This window comes from Musa acuminata, chromosome BXJ2-2 (assembly GCF_036884655.1).
Source record: "Musa acuminata AAA Group cultivar baxijiao chromosome BXJ2-2, Cavendish_Baxijiao_AAA, whole genome shotgun sequence".
In the NCBI taxonomy this organism is placed as follows: Eukaryota; Viridiplantae; Streptophyta; class Magnoliopsida; order Zingiberales; family Musaceae; genus Musa; species Musa acuminata.
In genome coordinates, this window is record NC_088339.1 from 31,226,307 (window position 1) to 31,239,371 (window position 13,065).

The 13,065-nt window shown below is 37.1% G+C and overlaps 1 protein-coding gene across 2 annotated transcripts; it reads right to left on the reverse strand.

The window, feature by feature from the left end:
- Window positions 1–1,850: 1,850 nt before the first annotated feature.
- LOC103975256 (uncharacterized) lies at window positions 1,851–10,926 on the reverse strand. 2 transcript variants are annotated; one of them, XM_065096753.1, is made up of 11 exons: window positions 10,589–10,926; window positions 10,419–10,497; window positions 10,223–10,317; window positions 8,529–8,628; window positions 8,350–8,429; window positions 5,009–5,112; window positions 4,843–4,933; window positions 4,664–4,771; window positions 2,996–3,082; window positions 2,509–2,577; window positions 1,851–2,394 (listed from the first exon to the last, which is right to left on the reverse strand). In XM_065096753.1, the coding sequence occupies exons 1-11, from the start codon at window positions 10,826–10,828 to the stop codon at window positions 2,275–2,277; spliced, it is 1,173 nt and encodes a 390-aa protein (XP_064952825.1). In that variant the 5' UTR covers window positions 10,829–10,926; the 3' UTR covers window positions 1,851–2,274. The 2 variants fall into 2 exon arrangements, with proteins under 2 accessions (XP_064952825.1, XP_018674989.2); XM_018819444.2 differs by lacking the exon at window positions 5,009–5,112 and having other exon boundaries at window positions 8,529–8,633; window positions 10,589–10,923.
- Window positions 10,927–13,065: the final 2,139 nt, after the last annotated feature.

The following is a 13,065-nucleotide window of genomic DNA, read 5'->3' on the forward strand; positions in this document are numbered from 1 at the left end:
TAAAAGCATTCATGGTAGCAGTGCATGATTGTAAGAAGGCAAGAAAAGTCAACTGGTTCTTTGAGTACTGCATAATGTAGAGGAGTTCGTTCGTCTATCTGTACATTGAAGAAGCCATAAGCTATAGCTGTTTGAAGACCTCGAATGGTCTGAGCTTCACATTGCAAAGGACGCTTATTTTTTATTGAGTCAACGAAAGAAGGTAAGCATTCAAAAGAGGGAAGACGAGAAGATAGGTAAAGGAACTCTAGAAGAGAAAATATTGTTAAAGAATAACTTCATTAAACTCTATATTTATGGACTCTTTTATCATCCTCTTGGTCGACCAACTTTACTAAGATTAGGCAAATGGAAGCAATCCTCTCAAGCGTTGTTGGTTTCCACCTGTTGCCCATCACGTACAATTTACCCTGGCATCCAACGATACTTTAACTATATTCTATATAAAAAGAATCATTTTTTTTAAGCAATATAAGCATAAGACAATGCCATAAAGGTAAGAAGATTTTGTAAGCATGCGAATTATTATCGTAATTACATATTTTCTGATGGCGTGGAATTTTTTTTTCGATGGAAGTCGTTTGATTGTCGCTTCAACCGTCCTAGAATTAGTAAAAGGTAGAAGCAGTTTTGAAGGTATCGTCGTCTCATATTTGGTTCATTGGCAAGTTTCACATAGAGAGTTTTAGATGTCCCTGCACCTAACAAAAATTGGACAAAGGCATTGAAGAAAACAGAGACGTGAAGAGTTAAAAGTTGAAGAACCCCTGACATCAGTAAAAGTTGAAGAACCCCTGACATCAGTAAAAATAGTGTCCGCAACCCACCCACCCCCCCCACCCACCGCGGGTGGTTGTTATGGATGAGGAGAGCAGTGGTGAGAGGTGAGGGTCACTTTGCATCTGTGTCGATGGCCCTTTCGTCGCTTGACAACTATATCGACGTTGATACAAATGCAAAGCGATAAAAGAGCTGCTCTGGATGGTTGTTGTAGACGAGGAGAGCGATGGCGAGAGATGAGGGTAGCTCTACATCTACGTCAATGCCGACATAGTTGTCGAGCGACGTTTTCGTCGCTCTGCATTTATGTCGATATCGACATAGTTGCTAAGTGATGAAAGAGCTGCTCGGCATCAGCATCGATGGCCTTTTCGTCGCTCGACAATTGCATCGATCGCGACATAGATGCAAAGTGACGAGAGGTGAGGGTCGCTCGACAATTGTCAGTGTCAACGCAGATGTGGAGCGACCCTCACCTTCTATCGTCACTCTTCTCATCTACAACAACCACTCGAGTGACCATTTCGTCACTCTACATCTATGTCGACATCAATGCATTTGTCGAGCGACAAAAGGATCGTCGATGCAAATGCAAAGCGACATCGCTCTACATCTGCGTTGGTGTCGATACAGATACGGAACACCCCCTCACCTCTCACCATCACTCTCCTTATCCATAATAGCCACCTACAACTCCCAACGATGCTGCCATCCACCACCATTGACGTTGTCCTCCACCACCAATTAAAACATTAAAAATATCTTTTTATCATTTATTTTTATATTTTCATCAATAAAACCGACGACATTAAAAATATCCACGATGTTGTCGTTCTAGAGATCGAAATGTTAAGAAAATTTAATTATAAAAGTTAATATGTGATCAACACAAAAAAAAAAAAAAGGCTTTCATGCAGATACATGAAAGAGAGATTACCCACCGCCAACTAGCAAAACCAAATCGGTGCATGTATAAGACAAAGACACGTATGCAATGGCAGGCAAAGAATACACGGACAGGCAGAAAAGGAAATGAAGGCTGTGCTGCAAGCAGCAGCTGCACAGTCTAATAAAAGGCAACTTCATTTGTTACTTTCACCATTTATTCTGCAAGGGTAATATGGCGTACACTCATTATAAACCACAAACAAAAAGAAGCGCAGTTGAGCTTGGTTCCCTGCATATGGTTTCTTAAGAAACGCTAATCTAATTATGATGCGCCAATAAAAAGGAAAGAAAGGTACAACTATTGTAAACTACATAGCAAAACCACACTCATCCTCATGATGGATGATTAGATCAACTGCTAGTAACAGACATCCTGGTAGGAGCTGTACAAAACAACATTGCTTTGAACACGAATAGCATTTCAGAACATGACCAAGCTTGAAGTAGCAAATGTAGTAAACTTGATCATTATCCACATCACGATGCCTTCGATGATTTGGAATCAATTGGTGAAGGATCCTGAGTCAAGATACATTGATCAAAATCCTACTTGCTCCTTGTTCTTTTCATCTTAGCTTTGAATCTGGACTTTGCTATAAGTGTCTGCATCGTGTTTGCAAAGTTACCAATTGCCATCAAAACCAGCAATATTCCACAAACGATAACCTGCAAGAGTTAGAAATCACCTTAAATCAGCAATTAAATAATGCAAATTAATTAGTCTGTTTAATAATGGAAAGAAACATCAGAATCAAAGTAAAATTTGATACAATGACTTGCCTGCCACTCACAAATAACACCAACAAAAGCTGTACGAAGTAGTAATAAGCCAACATATGCTTCAAAGCCCTGAGGCCAGTAAGTTTGTACGACAAAATTAACCATCAGTAAGAGTCAAAGTTATGCTTGTGAAAGAAAAGAGAAGACATCTCGGATTAGTAGAAACCATTTGATTTTAACAACGAACAAAATCTTCCATGCAAATTACCAGTTGACTTGTGATTTCTAACTGCTTCATATGAACGGTGAATTTTCTCAAAACTGCATTGTTTTAAAATAAAGTGACAGAAAGGAGAATAGAAAATTTCTACATAGCATAAAGGAATTATTATATTCAATTTTACAAATCTAACTTTCAGATCCTTTTCACTCTGTTTCTTTCACTGGAGAAATAATTGATACAACAAGCAACAAATGTTGCCAGACGCTGTAACAGCATGCAAAAAGCCAACTTTAGGAATGTCATAGAGTTTTCTACTTATGTTACCTGCAAAATGAAGAGAATGGGGCATAACAACCACAATTGGCCTTCAACACCAGCAGTTTCTCCCCACACAACATCCATTCTTTTTGCCTGTGATGGAAGCTAAAATGTGACCGACATGGAAGATGAACATACATGAATAATACTTAAAAAACACAGCGTAAAAAGATAAGGTTATAAAAGCTATTCTATCTTGCGAATCAATTTTTTTTTAACTCTTTTCCATTAAATTAATGGTACTAATTCACATGCAATAAAAAGATAAAGGACTTTGTTCCAAACTTTTTCACAACAACTTGATCTGCCAAGGTGTAGCATCCTGTTGTTCAAGATCTTCCATCAGGATGCACATTTTACATATAAAAGTATTGCCAGCTTACAAGGATGTTTTGGATGGTGTTAGTTTGAAATTTTAGAGCGCAGATCTATGTTTGGGTCTAATGCCACTCCAACTTTAACGTTATCTTTGATGGTGGCTTTGTAAATACCCCTTCCTGCCGAAAAAATGTTGCAGCTAGCTATCCAGGTCTCCAGTAAGGTCCCACGGTTCCCATATGCAGAGCCAGCTTATGGGGTCACATGCCAAAAAAATGTTGCAGCTAGCTATCCAGGTCTCCAGCAACGTCCCACAATTCCCATATGCAGAGCCAAGGTACAATGGGAAGGAAAGAAAAAAAAAAAAAAAAAGGACGAAAATAGGATATTACAATAAGAATCTCAAGAAATACTCCATAAAAACATCAAACCCTAACACCTCTGGAAGGTGGAATAACTTTTAAGGTGGAGGGAGAATAACTTCAACAACACAGTGAAGGATATACCCAGGATAAACTCCCTTGAACAATCCCAAGTTTCTTTCCTTTTAAATGCACAAGCAAGTCACAAAAAATAATCTGAACTCCAAAAGTAGGTATTTTAATCTTCCTCCACTTAGGACACATGCTGGTGAACCGGGTAGATGTTTGAAAATAAAGGGTCAAAAGAGTAGCTCCCAGATAAGGTTCCAAATAATGGTCGGACCAGTACGTACTAACAAATATTTAACAGCTGATCAAGATCACAAATATGTATGGTATCACTCAATATTTTCTTTTAAATTATTTTTTCATATACCTCCCGATATACTGGTATTGTATCGGTCTGACAAGGTGTTGAAACTAATATCAGACCAAGATTTAAACCTTGTTACTAGATGCTTTTTGGCCAAGGAGTATCAAAGAAGATGATCACTAAATTCAAGTTTGTCTCCACCAGGGCTAAAGGATGTACCATTAATCCAATCCTTCATAGAAGAACCTCCTTTAAGTGCACCTTCTTTATAAGCACAAGCCAAATAAAAATCTTGGCTTGTAAGACATAGGCAGGTTATGAAAATATTTGAACTAGAACTTAAATGCAAGTTTGGAGAGTAAAACCCACCTTGCAACTTGCCTATTAATCAGTAATTGAGTGAATTGATAAGAATGAACTGGCATAAGATGCTCATTTAACTAAAGTGATTTATCATGAGCCCACTCTTGATCATCTATGTAACTAGTGCAGATTATAGAACATCATTTGATAAGGTTATCGAGGGAAATCTACAAATTTAAGTATCTGAACTCAACAAAGTGTGTATATAAAGCAAGTCAATATATAAATCGAGAACTTAATAGGAGACTGAGATGGCACCTTGCCCAATGCAATGCGAGTATACAGCCTTTGACGCTGATATCTGTTTTGTAAAAGCATAGAAACACCTTGCATCATAGCCCACATAAGGAACAGTTGCACCCCTCTCTGCAAAAATACCACACATGTTGACTTAAGAAACACTTTCCATGATAGTTGGAAATAGCAAATGCTGATACCTGTTTGTAAGCACAATCAGGTTGCCGCTTTATTTCCCATGTGAGACTAATAAGGGCCATCAACATGGCGCAATAGTGATGGCAGATCCACCTACACAAGCACAAAAAGAGAGAGAAATGCCCAAAGGTTATCATTAAATTACATGAACAAATTGATCCTGCTTACATAAAGGGATACAACAAGGAGGCACTGAGCAAGACTACGATGTTTTTCACACATGAACCCAAAATATGCTCATAATCTGCTTCGCAAAATTGCTTCCTACAAATCTGCAATCCATAAATCAGTAAGCCCCTCTAAACCTGTTTTCGAAAGATACATATACAAAGATCTAATATCTATTAGCGAAGCAGCCTCAAGGACCTGTTAAATTCCTTATGCCAGCTAATTCTGGCTTGGAGTGCATTGCAAATGTTTTATTGACAAGAACTACTGCATGCTTAAGGTGCTCATACCTTAATTGAAGATAATGAGAAGAGAACATTATATGTGTACATAAACATGAACTTACAGGCATGTTGTTATTACTTTTTATTGAAATGCAGAAACAAATAAACATCAGCATCTATATAAAGAAATATGGAAACATTGATAAGGTCAACACACCTTTCAATAGTGAATACAACTACAAAAGTACTCTTCATTACCACTTGTTTGGTGTGCTCTTTCTAGCTAAGCTAACATTTAAGCTTTGCGAACAAGCAACCAACCCAATTCAAACTATGAGACCAAGCAGAACCATTGTCAGGCTCCACAAGGTTTTCCTAGATTGGATGAACCTAGATCGAGAAAAACAAAACTTAACCACACTTGCATCAAGATTGGATTTGGGTGCTACTCAATCTAGTCCAATTCTGTCATTCAGTATAAGAATGATGCTTTTATACATGGGTTTAAATCTCAACTAAATGTCAAGGATCAGGAAACCAAGTAGACTGGTACCTACCGTCTTATCACGGACAAATCTGTACACAGGGTGTTCGACGTAATGAATATGTATGTCAGTGTCCTTTGATTTTGTTCATACTTTGCACAGCATGCAGAGGACTTGCAGTAGGCTTGACAGCCCTATTTTGGTTGGCTTTTATGATCGTTTTAGTCCTGTAAACGTAAGCTGTGTGCAGTTATCGCGCAGAGGCAAAACCGTCCAAAAACAGGTCATCCAGACAGTCATTTTTAGGGTTTTCTAGCTTCACAGAGTGATGCAAAGTGTCAGCCAGCACAACACCTTAGAGCTACCCATGTGACACATGGTTGGATGGGCCTTTGGGGTAGTGTTCAGGCTTACTCGCTGCCTTGTTCTGCAATAGTGTCAAATGGACACTTATGGGGACTTCTAACCATGGCAGACCTCCTTCGACCCTTTGTCGTACGACCATTCAGAGCTTGCGAAATCTATGCTTATAATTTGCATTGCCTATCAAATGTTCGCTAAAATATCTACTTGTGGGATCCCGAGTTAAATGCTTCCTCTAACTCGGCTTCTCTTTTGCAGGTCCTTAGAGCACCATAAGAGATTTTTGGGAGACAAACCCTTTGCGGACAGACACGTAAAGTTACCGTATGATTTAGGCAAAACCAGCTAAGTCCGTGATAGCCTATTAAATATTGATCCACATAAGGACTAAAATGCGGACCACCTAGTTTCGAAGGGTCCACTTATGAAATAGAGCTTACCGCCCGATTTAAGCTCATTACTAGGATTGAGCCTACTTGGGGTAAGTATAACTCAGAAGACCCACTGGGGTCTCTTTTGAGCCAATGGAGAAAAGGAAGGATATCAAAAAAGCAATTGTCAAATGGTTCAACTGCTTCTGCTATTAAAGTATGATGTCCACTATCCAAAAGGTTGGTCCCAACATATAATATCTGACCCCAAGAAAAATACATGGCAACTATCTTGATGAGTACATCCAAGAGACCATAGACTGTATTAAGTCATTATAGAAGCAATGGGACCTCGATGATGTTACATTGATATATGATGACAGGTCCAGGCCTACCAGGATGAACAACATTCATTTTCTGGTGTCTTATAACAGAAGTATAGTATTTCATAAGTCTATTGATGCTTCAACTACATTCACAATGCATACTACATAGAGGGCTTGATGGACCAATCGTGGAGGAGATTGGATTGTAGCATACAATGCAGGTGGTAACAGATAATGGGGTAAACTTCAGGAAGGAAAGTGAGCAATTGATGGGCCGTAAGGAGCATTTATATTGGATACTTTGCACAGCCCACTGTATTGACTTAATGATAAAGCACATTGATAGCACAGCAACGGTTAAAAGGACAGTGGCAAGAGCACACAGCATCAGCTGATACATCAATAACCTTTATGAATGCATGTCATGATGTAAAAGTTCAAACATAGAGAGATCCTACTGCCCAACATCACTCAGTTTCCACTCACTAACTTTATTGACTTGAAGTTAATTCAACAGAAAAAAATCTAAGGGCAATGTTCACTTCCGCCAAATGGGCCAACTCACTGTCGTCAGTTCTTCAGATGGAAAGAAATAGAAAAGTATAATCTTTCCTTTAGATTCTAGGATTCAGTGACCGATATTTTCAAGGTTGTGGAGCCACTGTATGTAGTCCTACAGTGTGTAAATATGAAAAAGAGACCGTATATGGACTACTGATTTCATTAAGACAACAGGCAAGGAAGGAGATCAGAAGGAACACAGCTGATGATTTCAAATCTAAATCTTACATTCTTATCATCGACCACGAACGGGAATGTTCCATTGAGTTTGATCTAGTTTAGTTTCAGATTTATAGGTGACAAAGCCAAAGGTTTGGTTCAGTCTAAGTTTTACCTTAGCCATAACCTGAAAATGAAAACAATCTCATTTTCTATTTATGTTTTTAATCATATCCACAGACAACCAAATCTCAAATTTTCTAACCTTTTTATTCATTGTGATTCTTCTTTAATTGTTTTACTGCTTTTCTCCTGTCCATGCACTTATGTCAGCATGAAAGCATGTTGGTCTATGTCTGTCACGTTGTATTAACAAAATTAGAAGTATTCACAGAGATGAAAAAGAAATTTCTGACTAGTTGTTGTTGAGTAGCTGTATGAGTTAAAACGGCAAACAAGCACTCCTGGCAATACGAGGCCTAAAGTGGTGCAATATCCACAGCTTGGTCATCCAGGTTGCAAGGGGGCCAAATACGGTAGTTGTATGAGTAATATGTACAAATCTATCAGAAGCTAAAATCTTAAGAAATTAGAAAAAGAGAACAACTACCAGAAATATGGGTCATGCAAAAAGAATAGCCATGTCAAAGCAGCACATGCCATAAGTTTATCAAAATATAAACATTTTTTTCTTGACAAGAATTGCAGGCTGAAAAGCTAACAAATGAAGATAACAAAGAAATGCTCCAACTTCAGAAGATATTGGCAAATAATTATCCCAAGCTAAATCTGCCTGCTTTTCTATACTGCATAATAGGAGGAATAAACAGCACAAACCAGAACTTTCCTTACCAAGGACGAATGTCGCTTCCATTTACTCTCAATATGTTTTCCCGCAAAGCTAAAGTTGTGTATAGGTATAACAGCCAAACCTGAGAGTATCACGCACAAATAGCACCACAGAATAACTTATTTACGAAAAATACTCACCAATGTAGACAACTGAAATTGTGGTCAAAATATTTTTATACCTGATATAGCTGGACAGGCAATGCTGGAAGGCATGCATCCCAAACCCAAGATCTCAAAAGAAGAAGAGTGGACGGAAATAGAAGAAATAAAAAGGCTGTTCTGTCCTGGCATGAAGAACATTAAAGTTTATATGTGCATTTTTTTGTGCATGCATTATAGCCAATCAAATACTTAGTATAACATATCTTTCTTATCCATATATCTTTTAAGTAAATCAAACAATTGATAATAAGGAAGCAAACTTTTATGTAGTTCATAAACTTATTATTGCAACAGATTTCCGTAAAATTTTGATCTGGGGTATTATAGCAGTAGACTTATTTATAATCAAACCAAAGTTTGCAATGTGGTCCAGTAGGATTAGGCCCGGGTTGTATTTAGCAATCTGACAAACTATCGGTAGATGGACTACGATAAACTGGGCGGTATGTCCAGTACAAGGCCTGTATCACACAGTACTGGGAAGTACAGGACTTATTCTGGGTTTTTTTTTATTTTTATCAGGAATTTTCCAAAACTTAGTACGTACAGAGCATTAACCCGAAATTATGAACATTAAAATAAACCATCAATAACTATGTAATTTTTCAAAGCATATTCTCCTAGAGCATGAAACTAAAAAATGTCACACGGCAGCAAAAGTTCACAGGATATAGATCGGCTTCATGTTTAATCTTAGAACTTGGTAACTTAAAGACTCAAATTCAAAGAAATTTTCATGAAAATGGATGGTCCAATGTCTCCGAAAGCAAGGTCTTAAAAATCAAGATCTCACGACATCATACCCATCCTCCCATTAGCTCTACCATGTATGGGAATTTTTCATGGATTAGCTTACCTTATATCATGTATTAGGTTCCCATCTTCTACGGACATGTTCAAGGTTGATGGAGGCTGTCACATGTGACCATCTGTAAGTTCAGGGGACAACAAAGACCAACAAAGACCTTCGATTAGGGGACTCCCCTCCCCCGCCCCAGCATAGTAACTACTTTCACGGGACAACAAAGATCATCTGTAAGTTCTGAAGTAGCAATTTAACTTGCTATCTTTTTATGCACATGGAAACAAACCAATCTTGCAAGAGTTTGGTATTGAAAAGCAAAAAGTGACATTCCTAAGCTATATAGGTTTTAGAAATTTAATTTATACTGTTAATAAGCATTAGGTTGAATCTCTCTCCTACATTATGGACTAAGTTGCATTGCATTACAAAGTCTTATTTTCATTCAATGGGAAGATAACATTTTTATTCCGTTCAGAACTTAACATTATTTTTCTTTTGTGCGTATTTCATAGCATTTTCTAACTGACCTGCCCGCTGTACAGCCCCGCTAGATGTTTCTACTTGCTCTGTATCTTTCATGGTTGATGCCGCAAATTTTCTCCTAGGAGTTTTAGCCAAATCTTAAAACATGACCTCTCACGTTTCTTCCTTGGGTATAAGATTTAATTCAGCTGAACAATCACAGATTAAGACATCAGAGGGAATCAACGGTAATAAGGACGCAATTAAGACATCAGAGGGAATCATATCTATGTTTCAAATTCCATTTTTAAGATGCTCGGGTAAACATGGAAAGAAAGCGATAAAAATGATCACACTACAGAACAGTCTGGTCATCCACGAGATTATGTAACAAAACTCTGTAGGCAAATTTCGTAACACATGAAACTCAAAATAGGGGCATACCCTGTAGCTATTGTACTCCTCCTTCACTTTGAGCTGGACTTCTTTCCTTGTTGCTCGTACATTGACAGGGCCAAGGAACATCTTCAAGAACCGACCTGAATATACGAATTAAACAAAAGTAAATCCCTAATTTCTTTTTTTCCATCCAAGAACCTGAAAACCGCATCTTGTCATCCCAAATTCATCCACAAATTACCATGGGTCTTGCTGAGAAGCAGTGATGCAACATCCCCATCATTGATGACGCATCTCGCCCTGCATAACTCTTCATCAACCTAAAACACAACGAAACGAATGAGAGGCTGGAGCGAATGGAACCACATCGAGATCTAGCGGAGAGAAGGGAAGGGAAGGGAATACCCCGACCTTTTCTGCGATCTTGGGATCGACGCCCCCGCCAGTGGCGCTCTCACCCTTCTTTCTGACGGTCGAATCGAGCGACGATTGAAGCCTCCGGAGGTCGGACTCCAGGGCGACAGCGCGCTGGCGCAGGGACTGCTCCTCGTTGCGGGTCCTGGAGATGAGGATGGCGGCAGCTTCCTGGAGCTCCCGCGCCGCCTCCGCCAGCCGCGCCGCCTCCTCCAGGAGTGCGTTCGATTCCACCATCTCGATCGCCTCTCTCCTCTGTCTCTGTAAGATCAGAAACGATTACTACACGAAGACAGGGAGGTATGATTGATCGGTTTCGGCGATCGGTTTCCAATAGTTTAATTATCAGTTTATTTATTTATTTATTCTTGCAAAATATATATATAATAAGAAATCATAGTGATTAGGACTTGATGGAGAAAAATTAAAAAATATTTTGAAAATAAATATTCAAAATATTCTTATATATATAATACAATCATAAGAATTAATAACAAGACATAAACGTAAATTAAAATGAACATAAATGATAAGATGGAAGCCGATATACTATTAAGGTTTTTATGGGTTAAATTAATTAATATTTTTAAAAATATATCGAATGAGATTTTAATTTTTTTTATTTAATCACTTTTGTATATAATCATATCTTTTAAAAAAACTCGTTTATTTCTCTTTTTTTTCAGATAAAACCACTTTTTTTCTTTGTGTCTTTTTTCATGGAATTCTATTAAGCCTAAGTATTCAATTTATAGAAATATTTTATTAATTTTAAATTTCTACAAAGTCCAACAAAGATTATATCATTTATGGCTTATTCCAAGAGACCATACCAATTGTAACGATGCTTTCACTCATGATAATAGACATAGAAAAGGTTGGTGGTGCTCCCACCAAGGCTCATGAAAATAATGTTTCTAGCAACATTTCTATTTTTCTTATGATTTTAATCCAAATTCAAGCATGTGACATGAGTGTCCAATTCATTCATGTCTTGAATTTAATACTTAATCTTTATACAATTGAATTTACTTTTTATTGTAAGTTCTACAAGCCTTAAAGGTTGTTGAATGTCTAAGAAATATAGGTTTTTCGGATTTAGTAATAAATTTACCTGAAGAATCTTTATCATTCAGCACAAAGCATCTAAATATTGATGGTTTTTTTGGCCTAAAATTGTTTGTCTAAGTTGTGCTCATTAAACATAATCCTATAATTAAATTTTTCTTTCTCGATCGTTCTATTTTATCGAAGGTTTCTTAGAGTGAAGAAACTGTTCTTATAATCATGTTAATGTTAAAACTTTTAAAATTATAAATTATCAAGTTTACTAATTTGATCGATCTTTATAGATGATATTATTATTATTTTTTATTTTGTATAAGTTTATAATTAATTATATGCGTATGTGCCAAGGTATAAATCCATGTGTTGTTATAACTATGGCTATGGTAAGTATATTTTCTTTCCTTAGATTTTTTTTTTTTTTTTGATAGAAACTAAATTACTATAAAAAGTGATTACAATCATTGTCCCTAAAATAAAAAACAATCAAAGCAATAAAATCTAGAAAATATTTTTCGGTCCAAAAGTCATTCATCCTAATATCAAAGGCAATCAAAACAATAGAATATGAAGGATCCTCTTTCTTCCAAAAGTCATCCACCCTATAAATTATAGCATAATTTGTTAATTAATTCACTATAAATTCTAGCATAATTTGCTAACCAATTTACCGAAAGATTTCCCCTCCTAAATACATGTATTACTTTTAGACTTCTCAAACAAACAAAGCCAATCCAAGATATTTCAGATAAAAGTAGCGGTGGAGGTCAATAATCAATAATCCAAAATGTTTTTGATGATATTTGTATTTCTAATTATGTTTGCGGTATCCAAGAAATTGCACAAGAGCTTACCGACTTAACATGAGAAGTTGTATGAATCTAGATGAACTAACAAGCTATTTTAGGTTGAAATTGTTCTTAGCTTGTAGCCCATCGTTGCATTGATCAGATAACTTAGTCGTTTTGCACACGTTGTGCATGTTCACATTCACGTTAGGTTAATTATATATTATTTCATGTATAAATATCTCAGCCACTTAAGAAATTTATATTAAAAAAATTATAATTATAAAAGTGAAATATCTAACCTCATTTACCCTAATGTTGTTGGCTTTACCACCAAAAAAATATAATACGTATATAAACGATAATTTCAATGGTGGCACCGTGAGTGACTGTTGTGGTGATAGTCGACGACAATGACATAGTAGTTGACCTTATTGGTGTCAATCTCAAAATCAACAATAAGAAGGAAGAGCGATGAGGCATATGCATCGGAGGAGAAAGATGAGGGAGGTGAGGCATTTGCATCAGTGCCTCACCGCTCTACCTCCTCTTCCTCCTTCGGTATTGCTTTGTATCTACGTTGGTATCAGAGGAGGAAGAAGATGCAAGTGAGGCAGAGCG